Genomic DNA, 13,195 nt, shown 5'->3' with positions numbered 1-13,195 from the left:
TTTGGCCCTTTGGCCCATTGGCCACTCAAGCACTTGATGGCCTTGTGGGCATTTTGTTGTGTCAACAGTGTGTAATTAAGCCCAGCCACGCGTGTCAGCCGCCTGGAATTATGCTTTAATTTGCATTAAAGCTCGGCAAGTATAATTACACCTCAACTTGGTGGAGGCAGCAAAAAGCAGTTCAGTTCGCACATATGTTTATTTACTGCCTCGAGAGCTGGGCAAACACTCAAAGCCGGGTACCATAAACAAGCAGCTCAGCTGAGCTTCATTCCTTTGGTAAATTTATTCTCACAAGCCGCTTAGTGCTGTAATTTTCCCCACTGGCCAACGAACTCGACAAAGGCAAATTAAATTGCTAAAAAGCGGGAAAAATGGTAAAAACTGTGCGTTAAGTGGGAAAAGGGGCTCAGCCAGTCTGTTAATGATGCCGCTTTGTGGCCACTAAGTGTTTAACCTTGCTGAATCAGAAACAGGTTCAGAAACCAGACGCCGACAAGGACATGTGTCCTATATTTTACATGCGTCAAGTCTCGCCGTTCCGCAGCCTTCACATGCTTAATTTTCCTTAGCAAATAAGCTTAAGACACATTTTTCCGCTAGATTAATGAGTTCTCTGAATTGACGCGCTTTCGCAAAATAATAATTGCCAAAGTAAAGGAAATTGCGGTATGCGCCAAGCTCAATCTCCCAAAAAAGAGTTTGTAAAGGGTCCAAATATAATTTTATACACTAAACTTTGTATTCACACGCATACATTCTGTTTTGGAAAGGCCAATTTAGCCACTATTATTAAATTGGCAGCTGTTTGACTTTTATCAGCATGCAAACAGGCAGTGTCGTTTTTCTTTTTTTGCCAAATATTTGTGCTGTCACCCTGGAAAATGGCAATTAATTTTGTCCTTTGATGGCCACATTAGCCCGCTCACCAGGGTCATCATTGTTTGAGCTAAATTGTGTAATATTAATATATGTACGCGTTGTAACAGGCGACCACATGAGGTCCTGGCTAAAATTAGATATAGTGGCACTTCATACGTAGGAAAATCAGAACGTGGGTGCCTTGGAAATGGCGGGGGGTCTCATTAGAGCATATGTAATTATGGAGTAATAAGCTAGGATGCGATGTGTGAAGGATAAGCCAAGGACTATCGCAGTTGTAATATTTTCCTTTCACGCTCACGAATTTCCCTCAATGTCCAAACAAAATGTGCGGCTGCATAATATGCTATCGTTTCCTCCGGCCAACAAACAAACATAAAAGGGAAAGTGGCTTTGAGTCGGAAAATTCGTTCGATTCCGTTTATTTGCGTCGTCTAATGCCCCCAGATCCGCAGTTTCTCGTTTATTGGACAGCAATGCGCAGTTGGCCATGGTCAACAGTGTGACATTGGCCAACCTTCCAGCTGACCCATCCCCATGCAATTGTAATTGGCATATCTGGGCCAAGCGGACTTAATGTCCGAACCCTTAACTTTAAGGTGAGATTCCGCATTCACTGATCAACTTAAACATGATTTAATAGTGTTAACAGGGGATTTTGTGAGCCAAAATGGGAGAAACCAATCACAATTGCGCCACGGATGACCGCTGGTCAGCCCAAAGCCCCAACTAAGCCATTTGAATTGCAAATCATATGAGACCCCTTCACGCCTGGGATCCAGCGCCCAAAAAAAGTATATGAAAACATTCTGGATTCTCACGGCATTAGGAGAAATATGGCCAGTTCAGCGACCTTTTTATGCCAACATTTTGCCACCGCTTTTATCTTCACTTTTTTTCTGGCGCCTTCTGTGTGACAGATTACCAAAAGCAACTTTCGTTTTGAAGTGAATCAGACCCATGTAAAATATTATTTTTATTTATTTTTCATTTGCTGCGAGTTGTCAAGGGCTTGTTAATATGGGTATACCGAAATAGAGTGCAAGAATAAATACATTTTCGGTTTGACTAGGCTGCTCTAGACAAATTCCATGTAGGCGTACAGAATGAACCCGATTAAAATAATCACCAAACTATTCTATTTTTAACATAGTATTTGATTAAAGTATGCTAATTATAAAAAACTATTAATGTAGCGGCAGGGCCAGAATTATGTTACGGATTATGAACTTTTTGAACGAACCTACTACACATTTGTTTACTTGGCATTCAGCTGCGCAAATGATGCCATGCAGCAGTAACAAAATATGAATATAATATATTTTATTACCAGAACCCAACTATGCAAGCAACGAATCAATAAGACTTAGTTGGCATGGGAATATTGTGACATTGGTTGCTCAGGCGGGCAGACAAAACCCTTACCATCGCTCTTTGTCAACCAAGATGCCATATGGTGCTGCGGCTCCTAAAATCCCGAACGCGACTCCGCTTCTCTGTGGTTCCGAGTCCTGCAGAAGGACTCATTTAAATAAGCCCGAATTTATGGCACGCACATACGCACGCACACACTCACGCTTTGAGTGATTGGCGCGTTTAAACTTGGCTGACTGGAAATTGGCTTGGCTGAGGGATACTTCCGTTCCAACAATGGTGTGATTTATACGATGGTGCGTATGGAAATTTCATTACATTCATGGTGTGTTCTTTATGGCATTCTTTAGTCACAGAGAGGGGGACACAAATTCGAACGGAAGTTTAGTTTAATCGAAGTTGTTGTCACGATCTGCTGGGCCCTCTGATTGATTGATACTCATGATAAAGAATGTTTTGCTACCAAGCCCCGCTCAAAAAAAAAAAATATGCAAATCCTTCACGGCGGCAAAAACTTTCGCCTCTTCTTGGGTTTTCTTAATTTCAAACTGCCAAATGACATTTGGCATTTTATTGTTTTTCTGCGACGTGGCTGGTTGACTTGTCAGCCTGAAATGAAGTTTGCCCAGTTCGTTGCTTTTCCATTGCGAAAAGGGAAAATTGTAGCAAATTGAAAATTTTACCGTCAAGCAACAAGCAGCGTTGGCAGCTGTGACTTTGTGACCCTTTCCACGCAGTTATCCTTTGTTTGAATTTGGCCAGGAACTACAGACAAAAATGCTGCAGCTTCTGGGAAAAATAAGTTGTTTTTTTCTGGGAGCAATGCACTGCAAAGGATCCCCTCTATATACTGATTACATTTTATTTATATGGTAAATATTTTTTGCCAGCATATAATGTTACATATGACGGTCGTATAAAAGTTAAAGATTAAGGAAAAAATGTGAATCGTTGGTTTTGTATACATTTTGTTTGCAGTGAGTCGATTAAGATGGAAATCAAATCGCGCAGCTGCGCCTTTCAAACACAATAAATAAATCGCTTAAATGGCCAATACTCTTTCTATTTTTTCGCACCCACCTCATAAAAGTGAATCGAATTGAAATTGTTTATTTTTAAATTGCTAGGAAGTAAACTTGTTGGAAGTGTGAAAATATGCATTTCTTAATAAATGTGCAGCACTTATTACAACGACAGGAATTCGGCTGCGATCAATAAAGTTTGGATTTAAGTGCCATTTTTCAAAGACCACTTGCATTTTAGAAGAAAAATGTTAAAATCGCTTGACTCTGACATTAATATTCCACCGTCATAAAACTCATACCGCAGCGTAAATCATTTTAATTCGTATTTAAAAAGCGAGTTCCTGCAACCAATTTATCCAAGGAGGACTGAAACCTCCTCCCAAACGTGAAATGAATTTAAATTTTTAATACGCATTTGCGGTACAAAACATGTATTACAAATTGCCACTTATTGTAGTACTGTTCAAACGTTAAAATGCCAAATTGCACAGTACAGCTGTGGCTTCGAATTCAATAAATAAATTAGTTTGTGTGCGAATATTTGGCAATTTTTCCCCACTGCTTTATTTTATTTTTGATTTTTTGATTCACACCCACCTCATAAAAGTAGAACGAATTTAAATTGTCAAATTCGCCGGGGTCGCTGGATGTGGAGTTGCCGCCCGTCTCCAAGTCGTGACTTGGCGCCGCTGTCGTCTGGATCTGGACCATTGTGGCCGAGGCTGTCGTGGTTGCTATCGTTGTTGGCGCCAGCATCACGTGTGATATCGCAGGTGTGAAATATGTCAGATTAACTGCCGCCACGTCGCTGGGCGGTAGGTACTCGCCGCCCACTCCCACTCCCACTCCCACTCCCACGCCCCCCGCCCCCTGGGTGCCATTGAACGACCTTTCCGTGGACGTGGAGGTGGAGGTGGAGGACACGAGTCCCGAGGATTCGGAGGCGGAGGCCAGCGTGTAGTAGAGTGAGCTATCGAATAGCCTTAAGTGCAGCATGATTGCGCCTCAGTCTGGCATCGCCTGAAATAAGGGAAAATTAACAGCGAAAATTAAAAGAGTGCTTAAAAGTGTATATATCTTAAAATATATGGCCTCAGCCGGGGGGATGGTGGGGGGTGCTGCTTAAAAACCCATAAATCCGAAACGAAAAGCTGCGTAATAAATGCTTTAAGTACTTTGCCAGCAAAATACAAAAATATTTGCCTCAGTTAACATGGCTTCTGTGTGTAAATTTCGGTACCCAGCAGGTGCCGGATTTTCGTCCTGTTATTAATATCGCGCATACGCCGGGGGTGACTGGTGCTTGCGTATGGTATCTGGATCCCAGCCATCCGGATTCCTTGGAAATTAGTAATGGCTTGTAAGATAATACCAGCAGCGACCTGATACCGAGTGCAATAAGCCTAACATATTTTATTACTTCCCAGTTGGATGAGTACTCAAGAACACGCCATTAAAAGCTGGTCGGTCTAACATTGAAAAGCAACTAGTGCTGCCACCAATACGAGTTTAAACATTATTTAATGAAATACAAATTGGTTTATGTGAATCATTTAATTGCGATATTTAAACGTGACCCTTTTTGGACTAATCCCCTAGCTAAGTTCAGTGATTTGGATTGATTTATGACACCAAGCGTGTGCAAAGTCATGCCAAGAACGTGTTCCTAATTGAATAGATGAGACCGACACACGATTTGAACCCCAGGGGCAGGAACTCGAGCAATTAGCTGGCAACAATAGACATTTCAACCAAAAATGGCATTGTCACGTCGCCGGTGGCAAACAAAGGAGCTGCTCAACTTTGATGCGGCCTCTCGGAAATTTATGCATGCATATGTGCCTGCGTCTGGGATCCATCTGTCCATGTTCGTTGCTCTTTGGCTGCAACTTTAAATTGATTAGCCGCAACTTTGCGGGCGGCCCTCGAACGACGTGCCCGAAATTCGCAAATAAATTCTCCTTTAAAATGTGCAAAACTTTTGTTCGCCGCAGCCAGGTATTTGGCCCACTAATGCGAGCACGCAACTATTTGGCCAATGATTTATATGAAAAACACCCGTCTGGGTCGCTTCTTTTCCATCTGACACATTCAATTTGGTGGAGCCCAGCTGCTCGGCGGGATAGTTGCCATTTTCCTGCGCTTTTCCAGGGGAGGGGGCGGAAGATGAGCGGCACCACATGTCGCTGGTTTTTGTAAGTGTATCATTAGCATGTGAGGCTGCTCTAATATTTCCACAGATCTGTACTCGAATCTAAAGTTTGGGCAAACATTTTTCTGCAACTAACTCTAATGGTGATACGCTTAAATTGTTGTTAACGATGAATCCGAGCCCCAAGAAACAATTAAAACAGTAATCACTCTATAAACGACGATTGGTTGTAGGAAAGCGCGTTAGCTGAGCTGGGCTGCTATTTACATATGTAAATGGCTGAAGAGGCTTTGAAGTATTTTGACTGGCGAATCAACCCATTTGAGCTTTGCATAAGTTCGGCTCGGTATTAAAGTTTTGGGCTGCTGTTAATGCGCATTTAATTTGCATGCAAAATAGCCAGAAAAGTGTCTAGTCGGTAGGCGGATTCACTCTAGTCCCAAATCTGGATTCTTGGCATTATATGTGACCTAACCTTCGCGGCGAAGAGGAAAACACAAGCTGAATTTGATTGACATATTTTGAGTAAGCTGTCAGTTGAACCAACACTCAGGATACTGCCGTTGGCATCTTTTTCCAGAATTGACGCCTAAGCCGACGAGCTGCATTCAATTTGTGAATAAATCAGAGAAGCGTTCAAGAGGATTCCGATATATCGACAGAGAGCTTATCAACAATGAACTTGAATTAAGTATACTGCGAAAAACGAGCAGTCTGTAGCGTAAAAACGAAAATGTGTTTTATATGAAAAAAGTGAAGTGTTCTCAGAAAGTTATTTTACAAGAACTGAAACTTTTCCGTTTAGAAAGACTTCATGTGGGAATCGAATCTAACAATGTGTCTTGAAAAGGCACAGGTATGTCTACTTGCAAGGGTCACATTATTATTTCATTTCGAGCACGCCACGAGCACACATCCATGCGAAGCCAAACTTGATTAAAAATATGACTCTGTCCCATTGCAAAAAGGACCACACCTGGATACAGCTGAATCGCACAGGACCCGTTTTAATCCTGCGACTCTGCAAACAGACGTCCTCCTCCCCACCGAGAGCTCAGGAACCGAAAATGCCTTCGGAGAACGTTGTTAGCTCCGAATTCGAGGTGACTCGTGGTGACTGGTGCGCAGCACATCCATGAGGTGGACTCTATAATCGAGGAATCCCGCCGGAGAAGCGGCATTCGTTCCAGACCGTGGTTTTGATGGCATTGGATTACGCGGACACAGAGTGCGAAATGCAGTTGGGTATACTCGTACTTGGTTGGTCGGAATGCGACTATGAGAGGAGAAAATGTTGGGAAATCCAAAGCAAGTGAAATAATTGGCAGCAAATTTAAACGAATTCATTATTAGAGCCTCAAGAAAGCAAGTTTCTTAATTGACATTTGTGAATACTGCCAGCCCTTTTTGTTTATCGCAGAAAATCAGAATTACCAACGGATGAAGGACTTAGTATTAAGCCTTTAAGGTCGCAGCATGAGTTTCGTATTCAGATTTGGATTCTTCAGTTGAGTGCTATCTGTGTCTCGCAAATCTCAGTTGCCAACTTGGCAAAGGACTTTCTTTTGTCTGCTGCAGTTTGTTTTTGGCGAACTTTTGTGCAACGTTGCGTATGAGTCATAAAAGTCGAAAGCATCTGGCTTTTGTTCTTCGGGAGCCACTTGCAGCATATTTATGTTATGTTGTTGTTCAGTTTTGGACGGCATTATATAAACCATTACACTGTCTGCTCCGGAGTCACTTTCAATGTCCTCCATGACAATTGCCGAGCATATATAGTCCTGGGAGGGGAAAATGGCGTCGTCATGCTGCCTCAAAATGAAAAATTGATTTCACAGCGAAAAATATGGCAGCGACAAAAGGCGAGCGGCATAAACTTTATTAGGTCACTCCATCCTAGCCAGTGAAACACAAGGTCCACCCCAAGACTCCAACGTGGTCATTTTTTCATCCCACTTTTCCGCCTTATGTTTATGGCTGGGACGTTGCATGCGGTGCCTCTCTCCGTATGCACTTGCAGTTCATGGCAATCAGCGTCATAACGACCAAAGTTTAGTATTTCATTTCAGTTTTATGGAGCGTGACGCGTGTCCAAAGGATAATTGCCAGTGGGATTGTATTGGGAAAAATGGCTGGGATTATTTTCATTATGCTTGCGCATGTCTCCCATTCGATACTTTCGATTGTGCCAACAACGGACTAATTGTCAATTTAAAAACCATTCTCGACTAGCGGCGATCAGACGGTGAAAATCCACTTAAGGCGCTCCAGTCTTTTAAGTAGCCACTAAATTTAAATCTAAATGACAGCATTGTCGCACGTCGTGCTGAAAAGCAGACACCGAAACACACACAAATTTGAAATGCTAGCCGAGAAACTGGATATCAAGGCTCGTTCGGCTGTCCCAAAATATTTTCCATCCGTTTTTCGTTTTGTTTTCCCAAAATTGTAAATAGTCGGGGCGAGCAAATTGAAAAGTTGCAGTTGGGAAATGGGTGCGGGTATGTGTCTGCAAAGTATGCGGCCCCTTGGAATGGTCCCTATTGGCCAAAAATGCCGACTCGTCTTTTCAACGTGGCTGCCAAGGCACTGTGGCCCATTGGGGAAAATTCTGGGCCAATTTTAAAGTAAGGGGTTAAGTTTGTAGCAATAAATATTTAGCAAACATTTTGCAGAATGTAATATAATGGTATAGTAATCTATTGAGGTATTTCCTATTTACGATCTCAAGCATTTTATAACACAAATCCATTTTTCTCATGGCAAATGTGATACCATTCAAAAACGTCTCAAGCTGACTTTCTTGATTAAATAATGCCATAACGCCACTTCTCCAAGAGCTGGCATTAAATGTTCACCTGTCTTCAAAGCTCGAGCATAAACACCACAGTGCGGGAGCGGCATTGAATGGCATTTTATTTTATTATTGCACACAGCATGCTCGCTGGCTGCTTGTGTATTTATATTCAAATTTGTAGCACCTGTAAAACAGTTTGCAAAACAATGAAGACGCAGCCAGACTCCGGTGAGGGAATGTCAGCTGCTGGCCCATCAACCTTTTTGGCGACCGACCCATTCCAAGTGCCAAAAGTTAGACAAATGTATGTAAATGGAAAATGTGCTGGGCGAAATTGCGTCAAAACATTTGCCACACGAGATTAAGTTGGCCAGGTCCATGATATGTTTTAAGTTTGACTTTCTTATCGGCCAGCCGGAGCCCAGACATGATGGATCAAATGAGGTGCAGAGCTTGAAGGGCGTGTGCTAAGCTAAGTCTAAAGCCAAAGACATGAGTTTTTCTCGCCCGGCAGTCAGACAAAAGAAAAGCTAAAAAAATTGCGTATACGACGCGTTGCCTTGACACCTGGCGTGGGCATCTGAGGCATTTATGTTACCATCCGCCATTTGCCATCGAGTGAATGGCATTTTTTTCCTTTGCTTTCTATATTTACGCAGAGACCCAAAAGGGAAGACAATACCATTTATTTATGAGTTTATACAATAATTTATAAATACTTTTAACCCCGTCGGCTACCTGTCGTCTGTCAAGTTTCCCAAATATGTAAACACACTTAGCGTTTGATTGATATTTGGCAAACGAAACATGAATGACAAGGCCTCGAAAACTGATATCTCCATTGGCTAAAGGAGAACCCTTTTTTATTTTTGTATTCATCCAGCGGTAGGTGTAGAAAACAACATCGCCTGAAATTGGTGAATATAATTAATTCGAGTGAAATAAATGCCAGGTGTCGAGTGAAAGGCAATGGTTAAGACCATTAAGTCAATTATAAATAAATTATGCTGCCTTCAGTTCCTGCTGATTCCTGCGTAAAAGTAATCGACAAAGTGGCTGGAGGGCCCTAATTAACTGAGTTGGGTACAAATGAGGAAGAAATTCCGCAGTTCTGCTGCGAAATTATTATTATTTATGCGCATTAAAGGTATGCACTGCAGGTAATTGTTTCTCCCGGCAAATGAGTTGTATGGTCGTAGTAATAAATTTCCATTTAGTTTGAGCCCTTAAGCATTCCAAAGGAGTAACCTCAACGCATTCGGTATTCGCAAATACTGCTGTTCAACAGTTAAATCACTTAGTTGATGGGTTCTACTAGTTAGCTAATGAAAACCAAATGCCACGAAAGCTTAACCACAGCCCCCGGCGACTGTCTCTTTCACTTACTCCCCATCTCGCTTCCACTTTCGCCATCAAGCATTTATATCTGTGAAGTATAGTTCATCAAGAGTGAGCTATATGCCCCATTGCTTTGGGTATAAATTATGCAGGGCACATACATTGCTAACTGTTCTGAGAGCAACGCGTTCTGTGCTAAGTAGAATTTTGAACTTGACTTAATTAGACGCAAATGCAGAAAATAGAAAACGCCACAACCGCAGCTCCCGGGAAAATTCGAAAACGATGGCAGAGATGCCAAGTCTGAGATATTATTATACAGATGGCTTAAATACTATCCGTTTGAAAATGTGTAAGCAATTATAAGTTCTGAAAACATCTTTGTTGATTTGTAAAGTTCAAAAGATAAACAGTTACTAAAACGACCTAATAAATACTAAAAAGAATGATTTATGTTACTGGGAAACAATTTTCGATTTCAATTTGATTGTAACTTATTACCAATCTTTAAACAAAACCCTTAAAATGCTGTGGGCGAAGATATTTAAAATCTAAATCTTCCACGCCCATTGAAAGATAATCTTGGAGTAAAAAGACAAATTTTAAGGAAGGAAAAGGAAATTTCAAATTTCCAAACTGGATTTTTATGACCACAATAAGCTTATGTCGTAGATTATCTTTGAGTATAAAAATACTTTCAAGTCCTCCAACCACGAATAATGTGTATTGAAGGCGGCTGTCCAAATTCTATACCGAAAACCGCTGGCAGGAAAAAATGCAAATTCAAGTTTATAGTTTCCCCCATCAAGTATCGCGCCCAATCTGGCCACTTTGAAATCGAAAGGACCCTACTTGCAGGGAGTCCTTACAGTGCGAAAATGGCCAAGTAAGCAGCACCACTCGAAGGCAAGTCCTGCGTTTGCGGCTTTACTGTGCATATTCGTTCATAAAACGCGTGTCATGGTGTCCTGAGATAGGAGCTCGGCTGCTCCGATGCCTATTGCCCCCAAAGGCCGTCGCTCGTTAATTAATCAAAATACTTACCACCGAAGCGGCTGTCAGCGGGTTTTCCCCGACCTCGTTTTCCTTTTGGCCTGGTCAACGAACCTGCCGCTGCCGCTGCCGCTGACGCTGGAAAACTGTCGCTTGGTGCGTATGGACAAACAATTAAAGTCACGCGCGAGTATTTAATTAAAAGCTGAATATTGCAGCAAGTGCTGCGGCCAGGAAGTGTCCAGAAAGTCACTGGCCAGCGACTATGAAAAGCAATTACGAATGTATTTTGCTGGCGCAAATACAACTTGCAGCCAAAGGCGAAATTGAAAATTGTTGCAAAAGGGAAATTAATTTGGGCACGGGGCCAGGCCAGATGAGCAAATAAGTCAACAGCAGACAAGTCAACGGGCGCTCCAAAAGTATCTTCTTTTTTTTTCTTTCTTGGCCAACGCACAAAGAAAGATTGACACCTACAACGTTGATTTCAATCAGCTGCCACACGTGGGCCACAGGCCAGCCCCCTGTAATTATTGGTGCGCCCCTGGGTGTGCGGCACAAAACACGCATTTTAATTTGGCTGAAGCAATGAACTTGGAAATCAGAAGGCGCCAAAACTTAAAGACAACTCGGAGCGTCTTTTATTTTTGAGTGCACTGGGAAAAATGTAGCTTCCTTACCAAAAAAAATCTTAACTTTTTTAGCGAGCCCCGTCAATTGCATTTTATTAAAAAAAAACCCTGTGCTCATACCTTAATTATCATAAATCAACAGGATGGAAAATGCTTTCCTGGCTGATACAGGACTTCTTGTAAAGAGTTTTGTTATTGCCCCTTTCTTTTGCCAGTGCATGTTTTGTTTTCAGTTGGGATTTCTGGAAATGCTGTCAATCACGGGAAGGCGTTGCGATAATTCGGCGGTTGGCGTTAGGCGGGCAGGTCGCAGACATATCACAAATCGCTCGAGTGTAAAATAATTTGTCTCGATTCCCTTCTGCCTGAATAAAATCAATAAACACCGCCCCCGCCCCCCGCCCAACGCCAATCGCCATTCGGCAAGACGCTGCAAATGCCATTTTTGGCAATCACCATCACTGAAGGCAGTAGCAGTCCTGGCCGCTCCTCTCATTAGAGCAAGCACCTGGCGGTGTCAGGTGAGTGGAGCACCACGGCACCTCATCCCCGCCAGCGGCATAATTGCGATGACTTCTTGGTCTCGAAAATCTAGGGAATAGCACTTCTAATGCCTGGCACGTACGCGCCGACGACTGCAAATGCTGCTTACCGCTTACTCCTTTCATGTGGGCGCATCACCCTTTCCCAGCCCACCTGTGATTTTGCATTGGGGCCAGGTGTCTCACCTTTGATTGCAGCACTTTGTCCGCACACACAATCAACCAGATGTAAATACAATTGGGCGACAAACGTGCATGACTTTGGCAATGTTTGTTTTAAGCACCTCTCGAAGATGTAGATTTCAACAAGATGGTGCTTTCTTTTATGGCTAAGTCAGTGGTTTTACAATGATCTTACGAATCTATCAGCCACCTTGTAGCTCAGCTAGAGGTATCCTGAAGCGAAGTTGGAAATATTCTGTGCGGCTCTGTGGCTCAACAATTTTGTCAAACTTATCAAAGTTCATCTGTCATGTGCACATAAACATAAAATGTGATTCGCATTTGACTCCCGAATCGTCAGCAAAATGAATCACGTAATGCGGACTATTTATGGAGCCATATTTGGATTGCATAAGAAGACGCTATAAGGAATAATAAAATCATAAAACAAAATGACCCATGCAGGCGTATAAGCAATGTTTTCCGGATGGTATGATGTACATGTATAAAGTTGGTGGTATTAAAGAAAGTTTTGTTTGTTGCTGTTATACTGAGCGAAGCAGTAAGGAGAAAACTTCTAGGGAAGTTTCTATCTTAGTTCCTGCGCCTCAGATCCTTGCACTCATCATCCATAAGTCACTCTCATGTCAATCCTTCGCATCGATTAGCGTCAAGGATTGAAGCTCAGGCATTCAGTCAGCTGCACAAGGGCACTCAACCCTTGCAAAAACACTGTAGTTTCCACATTTGCTTGGGGTGGGAAAAGTTTTTGCATTTAAATAAGTTGCAACAAAGTTGACTGGTGTTCGATTTCTGATACTCTGCGCCATGCAATTGAAACACTGGGAGCATGTGCGAATAACTCCATAAATTATATGTGTGTCCAAGCGATGATATTCGGCTAAAGTTTCCATGGGAAACTGAAACGAGTTTCGTTTTGCCGAGTTGGCAGGAAGCATTTATGAACGATATTCTATCTGCAAGTTAATTTGTGCCAAAATTACCATGAAAACAATTCGCTTCTGGCGCTTTCTATATTGTTGTTTGCTATTTTCGGCACGTAGCGTGGGACGGATTTCAATTTTGGTGTAAAAGCCCACGCTTCGAACGGCAGAAAAAAGTGCGAATAGCAAAACATCATCATTATGGCCAGCTGCTATTGTTTTGCTTCGGTGCCATTTTTGTGATCGTCAATGGCCAGAACCTGCTGCCAAAACTCCAACCTGTTTACATGTGTCTGCCTTATCACTTATCATCCCCGTTTTTGTTGGCCTGTCCCACTAAAAGCCTAATTAGAC

At 42.4% G+C, this 13,195-nt stretch overlaps 1 protein-coding gene across 1 annotated transcript in view; it reads right to left on the bottom strand.

Moving 5' to 3' along the window:
* Positions 1–13,195, bottom strand: part of LOC6554529 (cardioacceleratory peptide receptor) — a 32,953-nt gene that overhangs the window by 14,123 nt on the left and 5,635 nt on the right. Inside the window, exon 2 of the mRNA XM_026979935.1 lies at positions 3,879–4,301. Within this exon, the coding sequence (XP_026835736.1) occupies positions 3,879–4,277 (399 nt within the window). The 5' untranslated portion in view covers positions 4,278–4,301. The remainder of the gene's footprint in view (positions 1–3,878; positions 4,302–13,195) is intronic.

The sequence above is a fragment of the Drosophila erecta genome, unplaced genomic scaffold (assembly GCF_003286155.1).
Source record: "Drosophila erecta strain 14021-0224.00,06,07 unplaced genomic scaffold, DereRS2 tig00000000-arrow-pilon, whole genome shotgun sequence".
NCBI classification, from domain to species: Eukaryota; Metazoa; Arthropoda; class Insecta; order Diptera; family Drosophilidae; genus Drosophila; species Drosophila erecta.
The sequence above is the reverse complement of the archived record's forward strand: the minus strand, read 5'-3'. Positions and strand labels throughout refer to the sequence as shown.